Source organism: Colossoma macropomum, unplaced genomic scaffold (assembly GCF_904425465.1).
Source record: "Colossoma macropomum unplaced genomic scaffold, Colossoma_macropomum, whole genome shotgun sequence".
Lineage (NCBI taxonomy): Eukaryota > Metazoa > Chordata > Actinopteri > Characiformes > Serrasalmidae > Colossoma > Colossoma macropomum.
The window spans coordinates 45,778,678-45,798,940 of record NW_023494789.1 but is presented as its reverse complement, the minus strand read 5'-3'; the positions used below and the strand labels follow the sequence as shown (position 1 = coordinate 45,798,940).

Below are 20,263 nucleotides of genomic sequence, written 5' to 3'. Positions count from 1 at the left end.
TCTAAAGATATATGGTGGAGGAAACATGCAGAGCATTGCAAGGCAAAATAGTCCCTAGAAAACGTATTTTTTTCTGATTTACCACTATTTTACCATTGTCAACATTACTTTTAAAAATTAAAATGATGTGTAGGTTTACTGGTCATTTTGGATAGTAAATAAAATGGCTATATCTACATTGTAAACATTGCTGACCCCTGAATGATAGGATCCCTAGTTCCCCATTGCCATTGTAAAGAAAATCTTTAGGTTTCTCCACTACCCATCTACCATCTACTATTTCACAACAAAACACTGAATGACCTTGTTTACTTCTTGATGAAAAATCAAATAGATTTCGTCATTAAGGTCTGATCACCCAACTGCAGTTAATTAAAGCCATTAAACTGAAACAAATATTGAAAATTTGTTGTCACTTTACCATGACACAGATGCTGTCCAAAGAATAGCATAAATTGAATGATATTTTCCTCACATATGTGGCACTCATGAAAGAAACAATTTAACCCCTGGGTATAGCATCATTCCAGTGGGATCTGTGTAAAGTGAATCTGGTGCCAGTCACCATTAGCATCAGCAAAAGATTTGACTGGCAGCAGAAAAGCTGTGGTGATTTGACTCACTACAATGAAATGGCAAGAAATGGACTGGTTTGCACTGGAAAGCAATGCACACACTATTATAATGGACTTCATCAACAAACCTAATAACAGACTTTCAGAGATATCATTATTACCTGCAGGCGATTCTGTTCAGCTAATTTCAAATCCTCATAAAAGCGATAAAAGCAGCCTTTCTGGTCATTCATGGCCTCAGCTAGCATGATGTACTGTTCCATATGAGATCAATTCTGCTCCACTGCATTGCTTTGAATGCTGCTAATTAAAATAGGGCTACGATGATCGAGATAAGAGCTCATTTTGGGGGGGGGTTTAATGAAGGGAGCCGATGGAGTGATGAATATCTGTCAGTCTAAATGGAGGAGGTTGAATCTGACAGGAAACAGGTAGGGCACGGCTGCTCTGAGGAGATAAGGCCATGTTTCAGCTCAAATCCATTTCATTCTCACATAGAGAAACTGCCAGTGTGTGTGTTAGAGTCAGTATGTGTGTAATGTAACAAAAAGAACAAAGAACCATCTCACATCATGGCAGACTCATTGTTAAATCCCGGCTGCGAAGGTTAACACATGTGGGACAGAATAATGAAAGAAAATCATCAATAAAATTCAGTCAAGTCATAACTTTTACCTGAAAGTTATTTATTTATTTACATGGACTTTTATAACAAATTTGTTCAAACTACAGCCCCACAGTAAAAAAAAAAAAAAGTTAGTTAAAAGAATTAAGTATTCAGACTTTAGATGTTTACAAGGATTATGTTATGATCTATTAAGAACCTTAGGCATTAACTCATATAGTAATAAGCTATATACATATATATATATATATATATATATATATATATATATATATATATATATATATATATAAGCATCATTTACACTGTACTTGCTATCGGGAGGTGGCTGCCCCAAACTCTAATCCCTATGTTTCAACTTGTGAAAATAAATTAACATGATAAGATTTATTATGGGTTTAATTTTTAAATTAAAAAAAAAAAATTCTAAAATGCCATCCCATGTTTTCATATCATGAAACCTGGAGGTTTATTTTAACCACACCCCTGCATTTTAGAGCAGGAAGTGAGACTGCATCCCTTTCCCTCATTATCACTTAGTGAGCAATTTAATAAACCTCTTTTATGTTTTTTGTGTATACAACCATTCGAATCTGTGTTTGCTAGTCATGTATTGCTAGCATTTAAGTTACACTCAAAATGTGCTAAAATTGTCACTACAGAAACATTTACTACCAAAACATTTGGTAAAGTTTTGATTTAGTAATTCTTGGTGGTGTTATGATTGATCTGTCCGTGACACTGTTGCAAATATGTTGCCTGATGCCCAGATATTGCTTTGTGATGAGATTTTGGCCTAAAACACATTTTCTTTAATATCCATTCATGGTGAAGAGGTACATGTTGGGTGTTATAAGGCAAAATTGGTTGAATTCCCCTTTAAACCCTTGCTTTTGTCATTTTCAAATTTCTTACATAACTATTGTGTTTAGGAAATACTTTTTAAAAAGGTGTGCCTCATGTTTGTGTGCCTGTCGTGTAGGGTGCTCAATTTCCTTTTCTATCTCATTTTTGTGGGAGACAAAACGGTCTTCTGAATCTGAATATGCTGAGAGTGACTAATAGCAGGACTTTCTGAAGCTCAGAGAGGTTTCATAACTGTTATGAAAGCTGTGAGTTATGAAATATAACTAGAACCCATGTAGCTGTATAGTACCTGAAATAAAAAATACATATAATACATATATGCAGTACTATGAAAAAGTCAGAGACCACCCTTCTTTTATTTGATTTTTGGTCAAAATGAAGTAGCATTAAATTATTCATATTCCAGGTGTTATTTTTGAGGAGATTACATACAAGATTCACGTGCTTAAATAAGGGGAAAGTCAAAGTAAAATAAGTGTAAAAACAGGAGTTTCCAAAACTAAAGTTTAAAAAATTCTTAAAAGATTTAGAGAAAATGGGACCCTTAACAACTGTGCACAATCTGCTGAGACTGAAAGGATGTGTAGCTGTCAAGAAGACATAAAAGCAAACAGATAAAAAGAAGAAAATTTGCAAATCAGTCAAAGTGAGCTGCTGGCATTCTCAGAACAATGTCCTGGCCACCCCAAAGTCCAGACCTCAACACCAGTGACTGTGTTTGGGACTACTTGGATTGTGAGAAACAGAAAATACAACCAACTTCTAAGACTGAACTTTGGAGATGTGGAAAAATATCCCTGCAGATTTCTTTGAAAAACTGAAAGCAAGTCTCCTGAAAATAATGGAGGTTGTAAAAAAGGCACAAAAGAGTGAACAAACTACAAGCTGAAACATATAATATTATATTTAGTTGTTGTGTCATTTTCTGTTCTTTGTCTTGATGCTGAAAAATGAATAACTTGTACTTAAAGGCCGTTTCGACTGGAAATTACATAAATGAAGGGTGGTCTTTGACTTTTGCACAGTACTGTATATAATAAGGTAAAAATACATGTGTTTGTGAGTGAGTATGTTTTAGCACATTTGCTGCCAGTCAGTATGTGTCAGTACTGATTACTTCAAATTAATCAGAGTGAGTGATGATAACACAACCAGGGCTTTCGCCTCTTTCATGCACTGACAGAACGGAAAGACAAAGGAGGATTCCACTCGCCTCTTACAAAGAGCTTTGTGTGTGTGTATGTGTGTGTGTGAGTGTGTGTGTGTATGTTTGGGGGGGTGGCTTTGAATGAATGTCTCGCTCTCAGCAGGGAACAAATGATGCTCAAACATTGAGGGGAAAAATCAGACACAACGGGGCAGCAGCATCATTCCAAAAGATCCAGCACAGCCCTGCAGGGGGGCGACTGAGGCAGATTTATCCCCCCCAGCAAAAAACAGCAACACACATATAGACACAGTATGAAGCCTGGGGGAGTCTAAACACTCCTCTGTCTTTCCTGGTTGTGACTTTGCAATGTTGAGGGCATATTTCCTTGGTTTTAATAAACAGTTTGATGTGCTATGTAAATATTGTTAGTTTTATAATGTATTTCATACAGTCCATATATGGACACTAGGCTGCAAAAACAGTTAATTTTCAGTTCATTACTGTTTTGATGTCACAACCATAAACACATTTGCATTTATATACCATTCACCCTACAGCAATTTAACTCCACCCATTCAGCCTACAGCAGTTTAGCATCACTCATTCACCCTACAGCAATTTAACTCCACCCATTCAGCCTACAGCAGTTTAGCATCACTCATTCACCCTACAGCAATTCAACTCCACCCATTCAGCCTACAGCGGTTTAGCTCCACCCATTCAGCCTACAGCAGTTTAGCTCCACCCATTCAGCCTACAGCGGGTTAGGCCCGCCCATTCAGCCTACAGCAGTTTAGCATCATTCATTCACCCTACAGCAATTCAACTCCACCCATTCACCCTACAGCAATTTAACTCCACCCATTCAGCCTACAGCAGTTTAGCCCCACCCATTCAGCAAACAGCAGTATAGCTCCACCCATTCAGCCTACAGCGGTTTAGCACCGCCCATTCAGCCTGCAGCAGTTTAGCTCCACCCATTCAGCCTACAGCAGTTTAGCACCGCCCATTCTGCCTACAGCAGTTTAGCCCCACTCATTCAGCCTACAGCAGTTTAGCCCCACCCATTCAGCTTACAGCAGTTTAGCATCACTCATTCAGCCTACAGCAGTTTAGCATCACTCATTCACCCTACAGCAATTTAACTCCGCCCATTCAGCCTACAGCAGTTTAGCATCACTCATTCACCCTACAGCAATTTAACTCCACCCATTCAGCCTACAGCAGTTTAGCCCCGCCCATTCAGCTTACAGCAGTTTAGCCCCACTCATTCAGCCTACAGCAGTTTAGCTCCACCCATTCAGCCTACAGCGGTTTAGCACCGCCCATTCTGCCTACAGCAGTTTAACTCCACCCATTCAGCCTACAGCAGTTTAACCCCGCCCATTCAGTCTACAGCAGTTTAGCCCTGCCCATTCAGCCTACAGCAGTTAAGCTCCACCCATTCAGCTTACAGCAGGTTTTAGGATAGCCCAATTAGGATACAGCCGTTTATCTCTGCTCATTCAGCATGGAAAACTGATTTTTTCTTATTTGAAATAGGACTTTGATTATAGTCCAAAAATGTGGTGAAAGTTTATAAACATACCATTCACTACCCAGTACATTTAGTCTACATTTGGAAACAAAGCTGCAAAATGCCTCTTTTGAAATTGTTGTTTCATGATGTCTTGAAAATCAGTGCATTTACAAATATCAGCCTCTTCAACCTACAGCAGTTTAGAGCGCCTCCCATTCATGTTGTAGTTATAAGGACTGTTTCAGCCTCTTCTTTGAATGAGCCACAAGGGAGCCAGTCAGAACAGAGGAAATTTACATTTATCAGTCTTAAAGTCACAGTAACAAAAACAGCCTGTTTAGTTCTAAGTGATGAAGAGTGAAAATGTTCATGTAAAAATGAATTCTGACTTTACTGGCAGCCATACAGATGCTAGAAGTGACCTAAAATGTAGAGTATGGGCCCTTCAATCCACTTTTCTTGGACAGCCTTGCTCCCTTCATGTCACCCTTCCTTTAGAACATCTTTCATCTTACCCAGTCTAGATGGGTAAAAGCAGCATGATGGCTCTATTTTCTCTCTTACACGTCTTTTCATTTTCCTCTCGCAGTTTCTCTTGGTTCAGAAAATGTAACATTTCAGGGATTGAGACAGCAATGCAGTCACTACTGAACCACATTATTCACTTTAAAATGCCAGCAGTGGCCGCAGAGCATCTTTATTTAGTTTAGCTTTAAATTAAAAGGTCACAGTGACCTAAAAACATGTCTTTGCAAAATGCTCTACAGAGCCTCATATTTCACATCAGACGTGCTCAGAAAGAATAACACTCAAAGCACTCCACGTACTTCACCGCATCTTGAGCTTTGCTTATAGTTGTATGCAAAAGTTTGGGCACCCCTGGCTTTTTTACCTGATTTTCTAAGATAAAATAAGCTAACACATTACTCTTCAGAAAACACACGTCTGCACACTTTATTAAACAATTACTGTTTATTTGCTAATTTTAACATATTGAGTAAAAAATAAAACATAAATGTGGTCTGTGTAAAAGTTATGGCACATTTAATGTTTTTTTCCCAAAGTTCACTCACTGTAGAGAATATGTTAACTTATGTTCTCTTAAAGAATCAACAAAACATGTAATTTGACCAGGGCTGTTCAAACATGCACCTGTATGTGTTTCTGACACTGTATGACACACTGGTGTCTATAATAATAAATACAAGTACATCACATAGCTAAAAACAGTTGTAACATCCATCTCCAAGGCTGAATTTTGTCTGTACTTGCGTCCATATTTATAAATAACACTGTGTCATACAGGGTCAGAAACCACATAAGCAAGTCTGCTTGAGATTACTCAACAAATCCACTCAGTTTGAGGCGAGTGTGTGGTGATTTAGGCATGCAGTTTTACACAGTGCTAGTTGGTGGAGTATAAGCTTCCATTACTGGTTAGTTATACACAACTAGCCTTGTAATTCCAGTGCAAAACTAAAAATATAAAACACTAAATGTGTTGGCTGGTCCATTTCAATTAAATGTCCAGTTCATTTTGGCCAAAACATCACTTTAAGCAATACAGAAGAACTCAGTGCCATTATTCTAAGGTGCACTGTCAGAAAAATATATTGTAAGGGTACATTTATATTACAATGTAAAAGCACCCTTAAAGGTACAACAATGCTCTTAAGGTCCAACTGTGTACCTTAAATATTTTTTCCTAGAAAAGGGTACCATATTTGTACCTTTTTATAATCTAATGTTTTAAAACAAAGCAATAAGATAAAAAGCCTGGAGTCACGACAAGGTGTATAGAAGTTAATGCAACTTAAAAAATATATAGTTGCAGTGGAATTTGGTACAATTATGGTCCCTCACTAAAGGTACTGAAGATGTACTCAGTCACAGTCTAGTACCTTTTTTCTTAGTTTGTATGTTAGTTTTAAATGTGTTGTTAGGGATGTGGTAAAAGGGGGCAAAGCTTTTGAGTTTTGGCTTTAAGAGTCCAGTTGCCATTGAAATTTTATACTGTATGTGTGTGTGTGTGTGTCACAGACAGGCATGTGAGTATATTAAGTGAGGTAATTCTCCAGTGCCACCAGCCATTGTTCCCATAATGATGCTTTAACAAGCATTTCCTCGTCATAAGTGACTTCTATTATAGAGCCCTGCGTTTATATTAAGAAGGGCGGCGGTAATGAAGTGCCCTGTCCTGTGGGACCAGAACAGCCACCCAGACTGACACACACACACACACACACATAGGGAGAAGTTTCCACGGCCCGGGGGTTTGCGCTGGCCTCAGCTGGCAGCCGAATCCTACCAGCCCTCAGTCAAGCTCAATCAATGAGCCGTTAACTAGATATGCACAAGAGTCTATTCTGAGCCAAAGTGATTTATGGGTAAAACAGGTCTCAGTGCAAAATTTTGGTTTACTTTTTTTTTGTCTGAAACAAAATATAAGTTTAAAAATATAACAAAATATATTTATATCTCACGCAACACTGCAGATAAGAATATCTTGTGCAAAAGAATCTAGACAATATATAGGTAATATTTCTCATTATGAGATTGTTGTAAGTATATAAAATTGTCCAACCTGTTTTCAGAGTATTTTATGTCTAGAATATATTTCTTATAAATAAGATATTTCAATAGGTAATAAAGACAATAATGTTTTGCTTCAAGAAATGATGCAATTGAAGTTAAATTATCAGCCAGTGCATTAAGACCAGTGTACATAAGAACACATTTAGAAATTAATGGACAAATTTATCATATTATCTGCATTTTAGATGCTTTTACTTGCTAAGATATCAATTTGCCATGAAGTTCCACATAAATATATTAAAACAACAGAATTACTGTCATGGAGAATAACTAGGCTGACATATTTTATTTTTGTGGACATTTGTATCAAGTAAATTCAATAAACTATCTTTCAGTAGTGCTAGAATACAGTGTCAATGTCTATGTAAAAATGTGAATGTATTATTTTTTTTAAAAGAGAAGCACAGCAAGTTAGCAAGTTAAACCAAGCCAAAAAGATTTGTTACCTTTTTAACGTAGGTTGAGCACTTCCTTTATTTTAGTGTGCACTGTTATTTATGTTTTGCTATTTTATATGTCTAATTTAATTTAAATAATTGACTTGATTTGAATAAAACCAGTATCACTTTTTTTTTGCTTAAATAGTTTCATATGGGTATGTGTGTATGTGAACGAGGAAATGCTGGACAGATGAGCAGAACCACTGTAAATAACAGAAATCATTTACAGTGTGCATTAAATGTCCTTAATTGCCAGTCTTTGTAAGTTGCAGCCATGTTCTTCACCCTGCCCATTCAGACTGATGCAGATAAGTGGCTCTGCAGTATGGACAGACTGCTGTAGCAATTGTTTGTACTATCATTCAGCGCTGTTATGAAATGTGTAGCACTCTGTACTGATCAATATGCAATCTAATCTGCCTGTGGGCCATGAACACTGCCTGTGTTTCAGGACATTCAGAGACATCACTCGATACGGCAACAAAACCAGCACCGCCGGCCACCCAGCTCAAACAGGCACTTTACATAACCTCCCAACATCGGAAAATACTTGTGTATGAGCACGCACACACGCACACGCACACACACACACACTCACACACACACAGAGAGCCAGATTCATCCTCCTCATCACCCAGGCTGTGGACAAAGGGGAAAGGAAAGGAAAGGAAAGGAAAGGATAGGAAATAATGGTAGGAAATTACAGGACAGGACACAAACAGAAAGGAAAAAAAAAGAAAAGTAAAGGAGAAAAAAAGAAAGAGAAAAGAAAAAATGATTAAACTAAATGACTCACATGTTGGTGTTAGCTGTAGAGGTTAGCCACTCTCCAGCCAGGCCAATGATGTCCAGACCTGTGGACAGCTGGTTAAAAAACCTGGGATGTCCTGAATGGATAAACAGACAGAATATTTTAAAAGCATGTTATTAAAAATGTCTCATTTGTTAAAATAACTAATATTAGTCATTAAGAATGTAGCCTAGACCTACTTTAATGGTTCAAGCAATGGAAAATTCTGTAATTTAATGCAAAACTAGGTCGAGTTTCAGGATATTCCTATAATGCCTGAGAGATTTCTTTACTGAGAAATGATCAGACATACCCCTTTATCCTTAGCCTAGTTCTAAAAATACATTTTATTTGAAGGATACATATTATTATTATTCCATGAGAGTGGGATAAAGGACAGGAATTAGTGATGTTTAACAAACAAACCAATTTTAAACTGTAGTTTGGTCTTGAACATTTTCTGATCATTTCTAACACAATTTACACTTTAATGCATCATTAATTTTACGTTGCACCTGAAAGCAGACAAACTCACTTCAGTCTGTATATTTTGGTCTGTTTAACTCCTCTGTTTTATTTGAAAAGCCCTTTAATAGGCTATTACAGTGTTGTTTGGGCCCATTACTGAGGGCTATAATGTGTACCTTAATAGTACTAATGAAGTTTTATTTCCTTCAGAGATAAGATAAAGGCAGTTCTGTAACATTTCTCTCACCCCTAAAAAAGTGAGTAAATATTCAAAATTAAGATATCAAACACTTGATTGGATGTAAATTAGCCAGAACAGAGACAAGAGTCCGCCAAGCCTGCAATATTTCCTCCATATCCTGACATTAATTTTTATCTTTAATTGTTTTATACTCTCTCTGAATGCATGGCATGAGTTTAGTCGCTAATATCAAAATCAGAATCATTTTATTTTGCCAAGTATGTTATACATACAAGGCATTTCTTGAGTGAGGGCACACATATATGACATGTAACATACTAAACAGACTAGACAAGTACACAGACTATAACAAACTTGGACAAATAAAATGACAGTAGAATAAACAGAACAAAGAAGAAGAGAGTAAATAATAATGAGACAATGTTAAAGGAGCTGAGGAGATGAATATGGGAATATGTACATATGTGCAGGGCCTGAGGGGACGTACAAATCTAATAAATATTATATACATTATAGAATATGAACCTTTGTGAAAATTTACATTTATACAGTTGTACACTGTGTCACAGAGGAGTTACACAGTTATACAGTTAAGAGAGATTTGGTGGTTCCAAGTTTAAACTGATGTATCAATTTTTATTCTCCAGAATTACTATTGAGTTAATCTTAAGGCTTATTATTCAGAAACTACAGAAAATTATTCAGCAACTATTATATAACTCCATAGTCCAGCATCTACATGACAAACCATGCAAAATGGAGTTGTTATTAAGTTCTGAAGTGAAATGGAAGTGTAGACTAGTCTTGGAAAGTATGTTTAACATATTAACAGAGAGGGAAAATCTGTTACTACTTGTTGTCTTGATAAATAAATGTTAAAATGCTGTTAATGATTTGGTTTAATAAGTAAAAGACTTGCTCCTAAAGTGTGAATACCAGCATCTAGAACACTAGAGGACCTGATCAAAAAGACCATATTTACAACATTTGATCACCATCTACCTGTTCTGACTCCGTACTTCAGTGTGTCTCTGCAGTCCACTAGTATTTGCTCCAGAGACTCGGGCTGGTCAGAAAGCTCCAGATTAAAGCCCTCCATGCCCTCCAGCAGCTGGTGGGGGTGATGGAAGTCCAGCACTTTGGTGGATCTGTCGAAAGTCTTGCGGACGTAGTTGGTGAGGATGTCCACCACCTCCAGGAGAAACTGCATGGTTGGCTCTTCGCCATTTTTAGCAGGAAGTAAATCTGAAAGCAAGTAAAAGGTAATCATGGATGTGCTATGAAGAATGCAGATGTGTGATGTAGATGGATAGAGAATATTGTGATTGTTCATATGAACCGTTGCTTTTTTTTCCTTCAGGCTTTTATCAAATTTTTATTGCTGTCAAAATCTCCTCTTAACCCAAGTAGTTGAACTACAAAATAAAAACAATCACTTGCTGTGTCAGTCACTTGCACATGAATAAAATATGGTACTAATCTCAAGTCCTTTAATTTACTTATTCTTTTATAAAGAATATTTGCCAAATGTGTGCGTAAGAAATATAAATTAAACACAGGAATGTTGAAAATATACACAAGACTAGACACAGAGATACTTTATATTTTCTTTTCTTTTCTTAAAAAATTGTGCTTATATATCTTTGGTTTGATATGTCATATCATTCATGAAACAGAAATGACTGATGACCAACAAAATGACTACCAAAAATGCAAAATGTATGCAAATATAAAAAATATCAAGCAAAATCTCATCCAAATACACAAAGGACCTAAAGAATCATATATTGAGAGAATAATTTACATGTGTCTTACAGTTTAACTGGTCAAACAGCAGAGGAGCCACACGTTTAGAATATTAAGTCCTCGAACTATTTCGCTACTATAAAAAATAAATGAATAAATAAGATAATCCCAAACACCTTCTGTTTTATCTATAAGATAGAATATTAGGTCTACATTATTCATTTTTTTTTAAAAAGTACATTGTACTATTGAGCTTTAAAACTGCATAAACAAGCAAACAAACAAGAATTGACCTCCACACTGGAAAAAGTGCTGCACTGAATTTATTTGAATCAAATGTGTACAGAATAAACTACATTACATCAACACTATTTTGCCTTTAAGTTTGCACAATAACTGTGTTGAAGTAATACATTGCAATGATATAAAAATTATGTGTACATTAGAATCAAGCAAATTGTATGTATTACTTTTTCTGTGTAGTTTGCTACTACATTTCAGCACCATGGACAGTTCCAGTCAGGAGAATTTGAGCATTAAACAACTGTGGAAAAAAAAACAGCACAATAATCTCCTTACCTCGAGCAAACAGGTTGGAGAAGTCAGTCTCAGTGCGTCTAAAGCGTTGCTCTCTCTCACCCAGCTCACTCACCAACTGCTGCTTCTGGCTGAAAGTGCCCACTATGCGTCCTTTCTCATCCAAACTATTGTTCTTCTGCAGGAAGCCTGTTTTATTACATGGGGCAGAGGAGGAGGATGAATGAAATGCACAGTTGTCATTAGAAAACATCTCTATGCAGCTTTAACTTGTTTTCAGAAAAAAAAAAAAACAACAGGTCCCAGCTGGCTAATTTGTAAGGTAAGTTGTATGACACATGCTTTGCTCTAAGGGACTAACAGTGAGTTGGGCTGATATATATATGTAGCCCGGGTCAGTGCTACTTATGGTGTGTATCAGGACAGTGCTATTTATGGATGTTTCGCCTGAGGGGGGCACAGTGACATCAGCAGATATTGAGTCTGTCCAAAGAAGCACAAAATGAGAAATAAATAATCTCCATATTCAATATGCCCCAATACACCTTATTATACATACACAATGTGCCTGAAATACATGCCCCTTTGCACCTTCATATATAGCACCATATACTTCATATGCTTCATACACCGATCAGGCATAACATTATGACCACCTCATTTCTACGCTCATTGTCCATTTTATCAGCTCCACTTACTATACAGGTGCACTTTGCAGTTCTACAATTACAGACTGTAGTCCGTCTGTGTCTCTGCATACATTGTTAGCCCCCTTTTACCCTGTTCTTCAGTGGTCAGGACCCCATGGACCCTCACAGAGCAGGTACTATTTGGGTGGTGGATCATTCTCAGCACTGCAGTAACACTGACATTGTGGTGGTGTGTTAGTGTGTGTTGTGCTGGTCTGAGTGGATCAGACACAGCAGTGCTGCTGGAGTTTTTAAACACCTCAGTGTCACTGCTGGACTGAGAATGATCCACCAACCAAAAATATCCAGCCAACAGCGTCCAGTGGGCAGCGTCCTGTGACCACTGATGAAGGCCTAGAGAATGACCAATACAAACTGTGCAGCAGCAGATGAGCTATCGTCTCTGACTTTACATCTACAAGGTGGACTGACAAGGAGGGAGTGTCTAATAGAGTGGATAGTGAGTGGACACAGTGTTTAAAAACTCCAGCAACACTGTCTGATCCACTCAGACCAGCGCAACACACACTAACACATCACCACCACATCAGTGTTATTGCAGTGCTGAGAATGATCCACCATCCAAATAGTACCTGCTCTGTGAGGGTCCGTGGGGTCCTGACCACTGAAGAACAGGGTAAAAGGGGGCTAACAATGTATGCAGAGAAACAGACGGACTACAGTCTGTAATTGTAGAACTACAAAGTGCACCTATATAGTAAGTGGAGCTGATAAAATGGACAATGAGCGTAGAAACAAGGATGATCATAATGTTATGCCTGATTGGTGTATATACATACATATATAAAACACACTCTGTATACATGGCCCATATACACCCATCACATATACCCATAGACCCCTCTCGTATATTCTCAATTTGCACTCTACAATATACACCCCACCTTTTAGACTGACATATGCACTCCAAACACACATCCACAATACATAGTCCCCATTAGACATCATCATTCACATACAGCCCGCACTCACCCCATGACTCTACTACCATGTCCACTGGCATCTATGTTGGCATATTACGTTACAGTATCACCACAACTTTATGTCATATGAGCCTATAAATCAATATACACTCACACACACTCATACAGACATACACACACAAAAACTGGCACTTAATTGTACAGCATCTTAACCATGTAGTGTTTTAGACTAGCTGTATTACAAGATTTATTACAAGATTTACACGGGTTGTTAGTGGTTGTGTATTAGTGATGTGTCAACTCAGATTCCCCCAAACTGTGCTGTTCTTATAGCATAATAGAAATAATACTTCTCAGTGTGCTTGGACAATCCAAACAAGCAGGGACATACTGCATCTTCCACAATGAAACAGAAAGTGAATAGATACAACAGTGTTTTTCTCTTGATTTTCTGTAGACAAATGCACGACCCCCATATAAACCCCTACAAACCCCAGCCAAACACCCCCCACCCACCCACTCAAGCCTCAGTGACTCTGCCTAATCTAAATGGGTCCATGTCATTAGCCACAGGCAGAAAGAGCTGATAGACTGATGGAGTGATGCTTCATGACACTGATCCATCAGAGATATTTTACTGTAACGAACTGGATGAACAGCGGAGAAAGCAGAGTCATACTTTACACGGCAAATACTGGGTTAGCACTAACTGAATTTTCCTATCATGGAAAACTGAATTTTCCTCCTTTTTTGATGAAAGAGTTCAATGTACTGTTCACTCCTCAGTTCATACAGTCCATTTACGGAAACCAAGTTATAAGGACTGTGATATAATCAGAGCTCATTTACATACTGTCTTAAAGATACAGTAACAAAAACAGCATGTTTAAGCAGGCCTCAGGGGAAAACTGTAATACAAGAAATATGTAGAATATGGAGCTTTAAGGTAAAGGAAGTTGTTATAAACGACAAACAATTTTTGAGTAATAGATTTTGTTTTCGATTACAGCCCTTAAGCCGCACCATTTTGAGTGAATAACACCACGAAAAAAGGCCAATTTTCCCAAATCAAATGGGAGGGACCCCTAAAGCCGCACATCAGTCCCAGTGGACGCTGATTATCATCTGCATTATCGCGCAAAACAGAAGCCAGAGAAGCGGATCTGTTCCATTGAGGCTAAAGCTGATAAGAGTGATGTTCAGAGCTGTAAATCTGAACATCAGTGCGTTTATTACAGCGTGCGATCCCAAAGGTTCACAAACAAATAACAAACCGCTCATACTGTATATTTACACACTGTATGATACACTGTTATTTTCATTAGACAAGGGGCAGTAAATTATAGCTGTTTTTCAGGACAAAGAGGAGTTTTACTGTAATTTTTTTATCGTAAGACTGTAATTGTGCCGTTTCGCTCGTCTCACAACTACAAATTATATATTTATAAATTATAGAAATTATTATCAAATACTAAAGATTATTGGAATATACTAAGAACCTAAACCTAAAACGTTCTTAATAACGAATGAAATCGTTGACAGTGCCTTTTCTTTTTTCCTCTCTTTTTTTCTTAAATAACTGCCTGTCGTCAGCAGGGGGCGCAGAGAGGATTCACCCTGCTGATCTTCACGCATGAGGAGAAAAATCCTGAATGAAAATGTTGCCTCTATTATTAGGTTCGTGTTGGTCTATAATGAGAACATTATGAGTTTTATTGGGTTCAAATTCTGCATTAATGTGAGTATCGATCCCACACCAGCCCATGAACACCGAGCTGATTGTTTGATATCATTGGGATGATAAAAATACTGGATGGTAAAAGTGAAAAAGCTCCCTATAATTTATTTGTGTAATGGGGAATTGAAGAGAGAAACGATGTGGAGCTAAAGAATAATAATCCAGTTGTGAAGGGTACTCTGTCCTCTAGCTGGATAAATAAAGACACATCCTTCCATGTTCTTTATCATCAGTCCTGAGCAGAGCTCAGTCTACTGGCCTGTGCAAACGTTATGGCTTTTATACTTTGGCATTTTTATGGCATTTTTACATTTAATGTTTTATTTTTTCCAATATGTTAAATTCAGCAAATAAATATAAAGTATACTCTAAAAATTGCAGGAAAATGTCATGGTTAAGTGTGTTCCCTGTAGATGATGTGCTAACCTAATTTTCACGGAGAAAATAAACGAAACATAAGCTGATCTATCTATCTATCTATCTATCTATCTATCTATCTATCTATCTATCTATCTATCACATCATCATAAAAGTACAGTTTTAAAACTCTTTTAGACTGTAGGTTCAGTTACGATAACTTTAGTAAGATCAGCTTAAAATAATTATTTTCAGTTAGTTGCTGAAATTAACTGCCCAAATCCACTGTAAGTCCAAAAGTATCCGGAAGCTCCTCCAGATTAGTGAATTCAGCTTCTTTAAGATGCACCCATTTCTGATACCTGCGTTCAGTTGTGCACACTGGGCTTGTATAATCTACTGCACTGACAATAGAATGGGACGCTCTAGAGCAGCTGCACATAAGCCTAAGGTCACCACGTCCAATGCCAAGCGTCAGCTTTAGGCGTGTAAAGCCACCAGCAGTGTTCTCTAGAGTGATGGAGCTCCATCTAGTTCTTTGAGATGAGCTGGAGTGATCTTCGTAGTGGTTGGTATAGCGTAGTGGGTAGCACCTCTGCCTTCTACACTGTAGACTGGGGTTCAGTGCCCACCTCGGTAAACACCCTACACTATACCAATAAGAGTCCTTGGGCAAGGCTCCTAACACTACCTTCACTTACCTGTGTAAAATGATGGGATTGTAAGTCGCTCTGGATAAGAGCGTCTGCTAAATGTAAGCAAAACAAAATCTTTATGATCCTTATCATCCAACATCAGTACCTGACCTCACTAATGCTCTTGTGGCTGAATCAAATCCTCACAGCAATGTTCTAACATCTAATGTAAAGCCTTCCCAGAAGAGTAGAGGCTGTTACTGTAGAAAAGGAGGACAAACTCCCTGTTAGATGAGCAGGTGTCTTTAAACTTGTGGACATTACTAGTGTAATACCAGCAGATCCTGACTGTGTCAGAGTGACTGCACAGCGTGTCTGAACCTGCGTAACGCGGACACTACACCTCCCGTCTGAAGCACTTTAGAGCAATTTGGGCAACTTACCGCAGATCTTCATCCCCAGCTTCCTCGTGCAGCCGTGCGCGACCCCGTACCACCCGTCACACGCTACAACACACACACACACACACACACTGAGCGACTGATCGATTGATTGATCGATATTGGTTGATTGAGGTGGAAGCGCATGAAATGAGAGCACGGACGCGCACGAGAGAAACACGAAATGTAGCGCAGCATTAACACACACACACACACACACACACACACATACACACACACGCACGCACGCGCGTTTTACACAGATAAAGCCAAAATGAAACATACCAGCATGAGCAAGAAAAGGAGAGCGAAAGAGTGAGAGTGAGCGAGTGAGTGAATGAGAATGAGAATGAATGAGTGATTGAATGAGAGTGAAAGACTAAATGAGTGAGTGAATGAGAGGAGAGTGAAAGACTGAATGAATGAAGGGGTGTGAAAGAGTGAATAAGTGAGTGAATGAGAGTGAAAGACTGAAGGAGTGAAGGAGTGTGAAAGACTAAATGAGTGAATAAGAATAAAAGACTGAATAAGCGAGTGAATGAGAGTTAAAGACTGAATGAGCGAGTGAATGAGTGTGAAAGACTGAATAAGTGAGTGAGTAAGAGTGAATGAGTGAGTGAGTGAGTGAGTGTGAAAGATTCAATGAGTGAGCGAATGAGAGTTAAAGACTGAATGAGTGAGTGTATGAGAGTTAAAGACTGGGTGTATAAGAGTGAATGAGCAAGTGAGTGAGTAAGTGAGTGAGTGAGTGAGTGAGTAAGACTGAATGAGTGAATGAGTGGGTAATAGTTGCAATCGCGAGAAGCAGAAAGCGAAATTCAGCAGCAAAGCGTTTATCGATATCACAAAAACAGAAATATATTAATTTTTTGTAACAATGTTTATACATTTATTTGCATTTACTTGAATTTCTAAATGAATATTATTTGTGTATGGGTTTACTGCTCTCTCTCTCTCTCTCTCTCTCTCTCTCTCTCTCTCTCTCTCTCTCTCTCTCTCTCTCTAGATGTCTGTCATTGGAAATTACCCTCAAATTATTGTATCCAATCACATTTAGGTGGAGAGGCGGAGCTTTACCGTTTCTTAGCAACGCCAACACCAAGCATCTCTCACCAATACACGTTTATTTGAGTAGAAATATAAAAAAATGTGCAGAAATGTTACTTTAAGTCATATTTAAATAATTTTAATATTTACATCCTGGATCTGAGTCACAATAACACCAGCAGCTCACCGCGCTTTGAGCTCATTGTAAAGCACAATAAACACGCAGCAGCGGTGCGAATTATTCAGACCACAATGGAGAGTAATTTGCAGTAATTTCAGTCATTTTCAGCAATTTTCAGTCATTTTCTTTCAGCGCCATCAGCACTAAAATACAGGAGCCATTATTATGAATGACTCAGAGAGCCACAGCAAACGGAATAAGGAATCAAAAACAACCCAGATGCTTCGTAATTTAGATAAAATATAAATTAAATCTAAATTAAAAAATACGGTATCAATACACGATAAAAAATATTATTAGTATTATTAGTAGTATTATTATTAGTATTATTATTGTTGTTGTTGTCATTATTATATATTTTAAAAAGTAGACTGTCTCTAAATCGAATCTTTTTATTACTATTATTACTATTAATTACTATTATTATTAGCATCTAATTATATTATTATTATTATTATTATTATTATTATTATTATTATCTGCTTGTATTATTATTACTGTTGTTTTTGTCTTTTTTAGTGTGTGTATGTGTACCTGATGGAGGTGGTCGTACATTCGCTGTGTTTGGGTCCAGCTGAGGATCGCAGGCTGGTGAGGAGGATGAAGAGGCTGCCATCACTAACCTGCAGAACACACACACATACGATTAGAACACACATACAAGCTCACAAGTCTTTTAACACGAGGCATACAGACACACACACTGACATGGGTAGCAGCACGCTCATCACGCTCAATTAGGATATACGCCATAGACACTCACATAGACAGACAGACCGACACACACATACACAAAAGTGTATCTCCTCAAAACCATCCGTGTGTGACGCCTCACTCTGTAGTCATTAATCAATTACCGAGTAATCGATATTCTTTTCATTAATATCCTATAATCGATCAGAGCAGTGTACAGCGCGCTTTGTACCTGCCACAGAGCAGAGAAACACTGCACAATCATAGAAATTCATTTACAGCAGATGAACTGAGTAAACAGAGCCAGATTCAACCTAAAAACTCACACACAATAAAAACTCAGACACAATAAACACCTCATTTATAGAACCCCATTGATTGTATGAGACTTCAGTCCAGTCGTCATCAAACACACATTTATAAATCAGACTCATAAACAGTTTCAACCTTTAAATAACATTAAATAAAGACGGAATAAAATCCACTTTTCATTTCTTCTCGTTTTCTCTTTTAGCTTCAGCACGTTTGACGGACGTTCAGTAAACCTTTTATAAACGAAAGCTGCGTAAATAAATGAGTGTATTGATGGGTGTGTTGAGCTGCATGGCTGAATAAACACACACACACACACACACACACACACACACACACACACACACACACACACACACACACACGCAGCCCTGTCAGACGGAACATGAACGCTGCCACTCATGTGGGAAATGAGCTGTGGGCTTTAAATGAGGCTTTATAGAGCAATTTCAGCTACACACACACACACACACACACACTGATAAGATACCCACCCAGTCAGTGCTGTCAATAATATACGCCAACATGAAGAGTCATAAATCAAACACAAATGATAACATATAAAATAGGCTACTAAACACCATAAATCATACGAAGCATTAATGAAACAGCAATCATAAATCAAACAGAAAGAAGAAAAAATAATAACAAACCAACAGAAAGAAAATAAATATAACAAACCAATCACCAAAAAACACAAACACGAATTATATAAATAATCAAATCTTATAAATCATAAATCAAATAATAAGTCAATAAATAATACACACTATAAATCATATAAATTAATTATAAATAAACGACGAAAAAACATAAACGCAGAGAAATATGTTAAAATCGTAAATCAATCACTAGAATAATAGATCCATGACTGAATATTATATTATATTATAAATCAAACGCTTAAATGATAAGCATTACAAGTGACGAATAAGCATAAATCATCGCTTAAACATCGTAAATCAGTGACTAAGAATCGCAAATCGTTACATTAACGGTAAAAACATGACGGTCTTTCTGTTTGTTTGTTTGTTTGTTTGTTTGTTTTACCGTGTTTGCAGGTACAGGTGCACAGACTTTTCACTCCAGCTCGAACTGCGTGTCTCTAGTGTCCTTATTCAGTCCTCGTTCAGCCTTAATTTAGACTTATTCTGTGTGAGAAGCTCCCCGCGCGGCTGTGATCCGCTCCGTTTAAACTCCAGTCCAGTTTGTCTCGCGCTTCTGGATTCTTTTCCTCCTTCAGCGCGCCAATCCGCTATTTATTCTTCCAGCGCGCGCCAGTGAGTCACCAGCAGCTCCTGAGGCTTCTGCTGCAGCCTGGGGCTCTAACACAGGGGCCACACACACTCACTGTCAGAGTGGCAATTAATACATACCGCCCACCCTGACACACTCAAGAAGTTTCACCTTCCAGAGAGAGAGAGAGAGGGAGAGAGAGGGAGAGAGAGAGAGAGAGAGAAGAAGAAGGTGGGTCCTCACAGGAACATCTTGCCTTTTTATCACTGTTCGCTCATATATTGTTATTTTCCTCAATTTTCCCAGCCTGAGGAGTTTGATAGTATTTTTAGGATTAATTTTAGTATTTTATAGGAGATTTATAGTATTAATCCTTTTAACCCTGTCACGCACACCAAATCTTTCATTTCATACATCTTTGCCCATTTATGTTCTGAAGCCCCTTTTAAACCACCTATCACCACCAGGGAGCGACAG

General features: G+C 37.9%; 1 protein-coding gene across 1 annotated transcript in view; it reads right to left on the bottom strand.

The window, feature by feature from the left end:
• gad1b (glutamate decarboxylase 1b) overlaps positions 1–19,975 on the bottom strand; it is a 31,518-nt gene extending 11,543 nt beyond the window's left edge. The window contains exons 1-6 of the mRNA XM_036571485.1: positions 19,601–19,975; positions 18,080–18,168; positions 16,321–16,383; positions 11,557–11,703; positions 10,234–10,476; positions 8,568–8,658 (exon numbers count right to left, since the gene is read on the bottom strand). Of these exons, the coding sequence (XP_036427378.1) occupies positions 8,568–8,658; positions 10,234–10,476; positions 11,557–11,703; positions 16,321–16,383; positions 18,080–18,161 (626 nt within the window). The 5' untranslated portion in view covers positions 18,162–18,168; positions 19,601–19,975. The remainder of the gene's footprint in view (positions 1–8,567; positions 8,659–10,233; positions 10,477–11,556; positions 11,704–16,320; positions 16,384–18,079; positions 18,169–19,600) is intronic.
• Between the last annotated feature and the right edge of the window lie 288 nt (positions 19,976–20,263).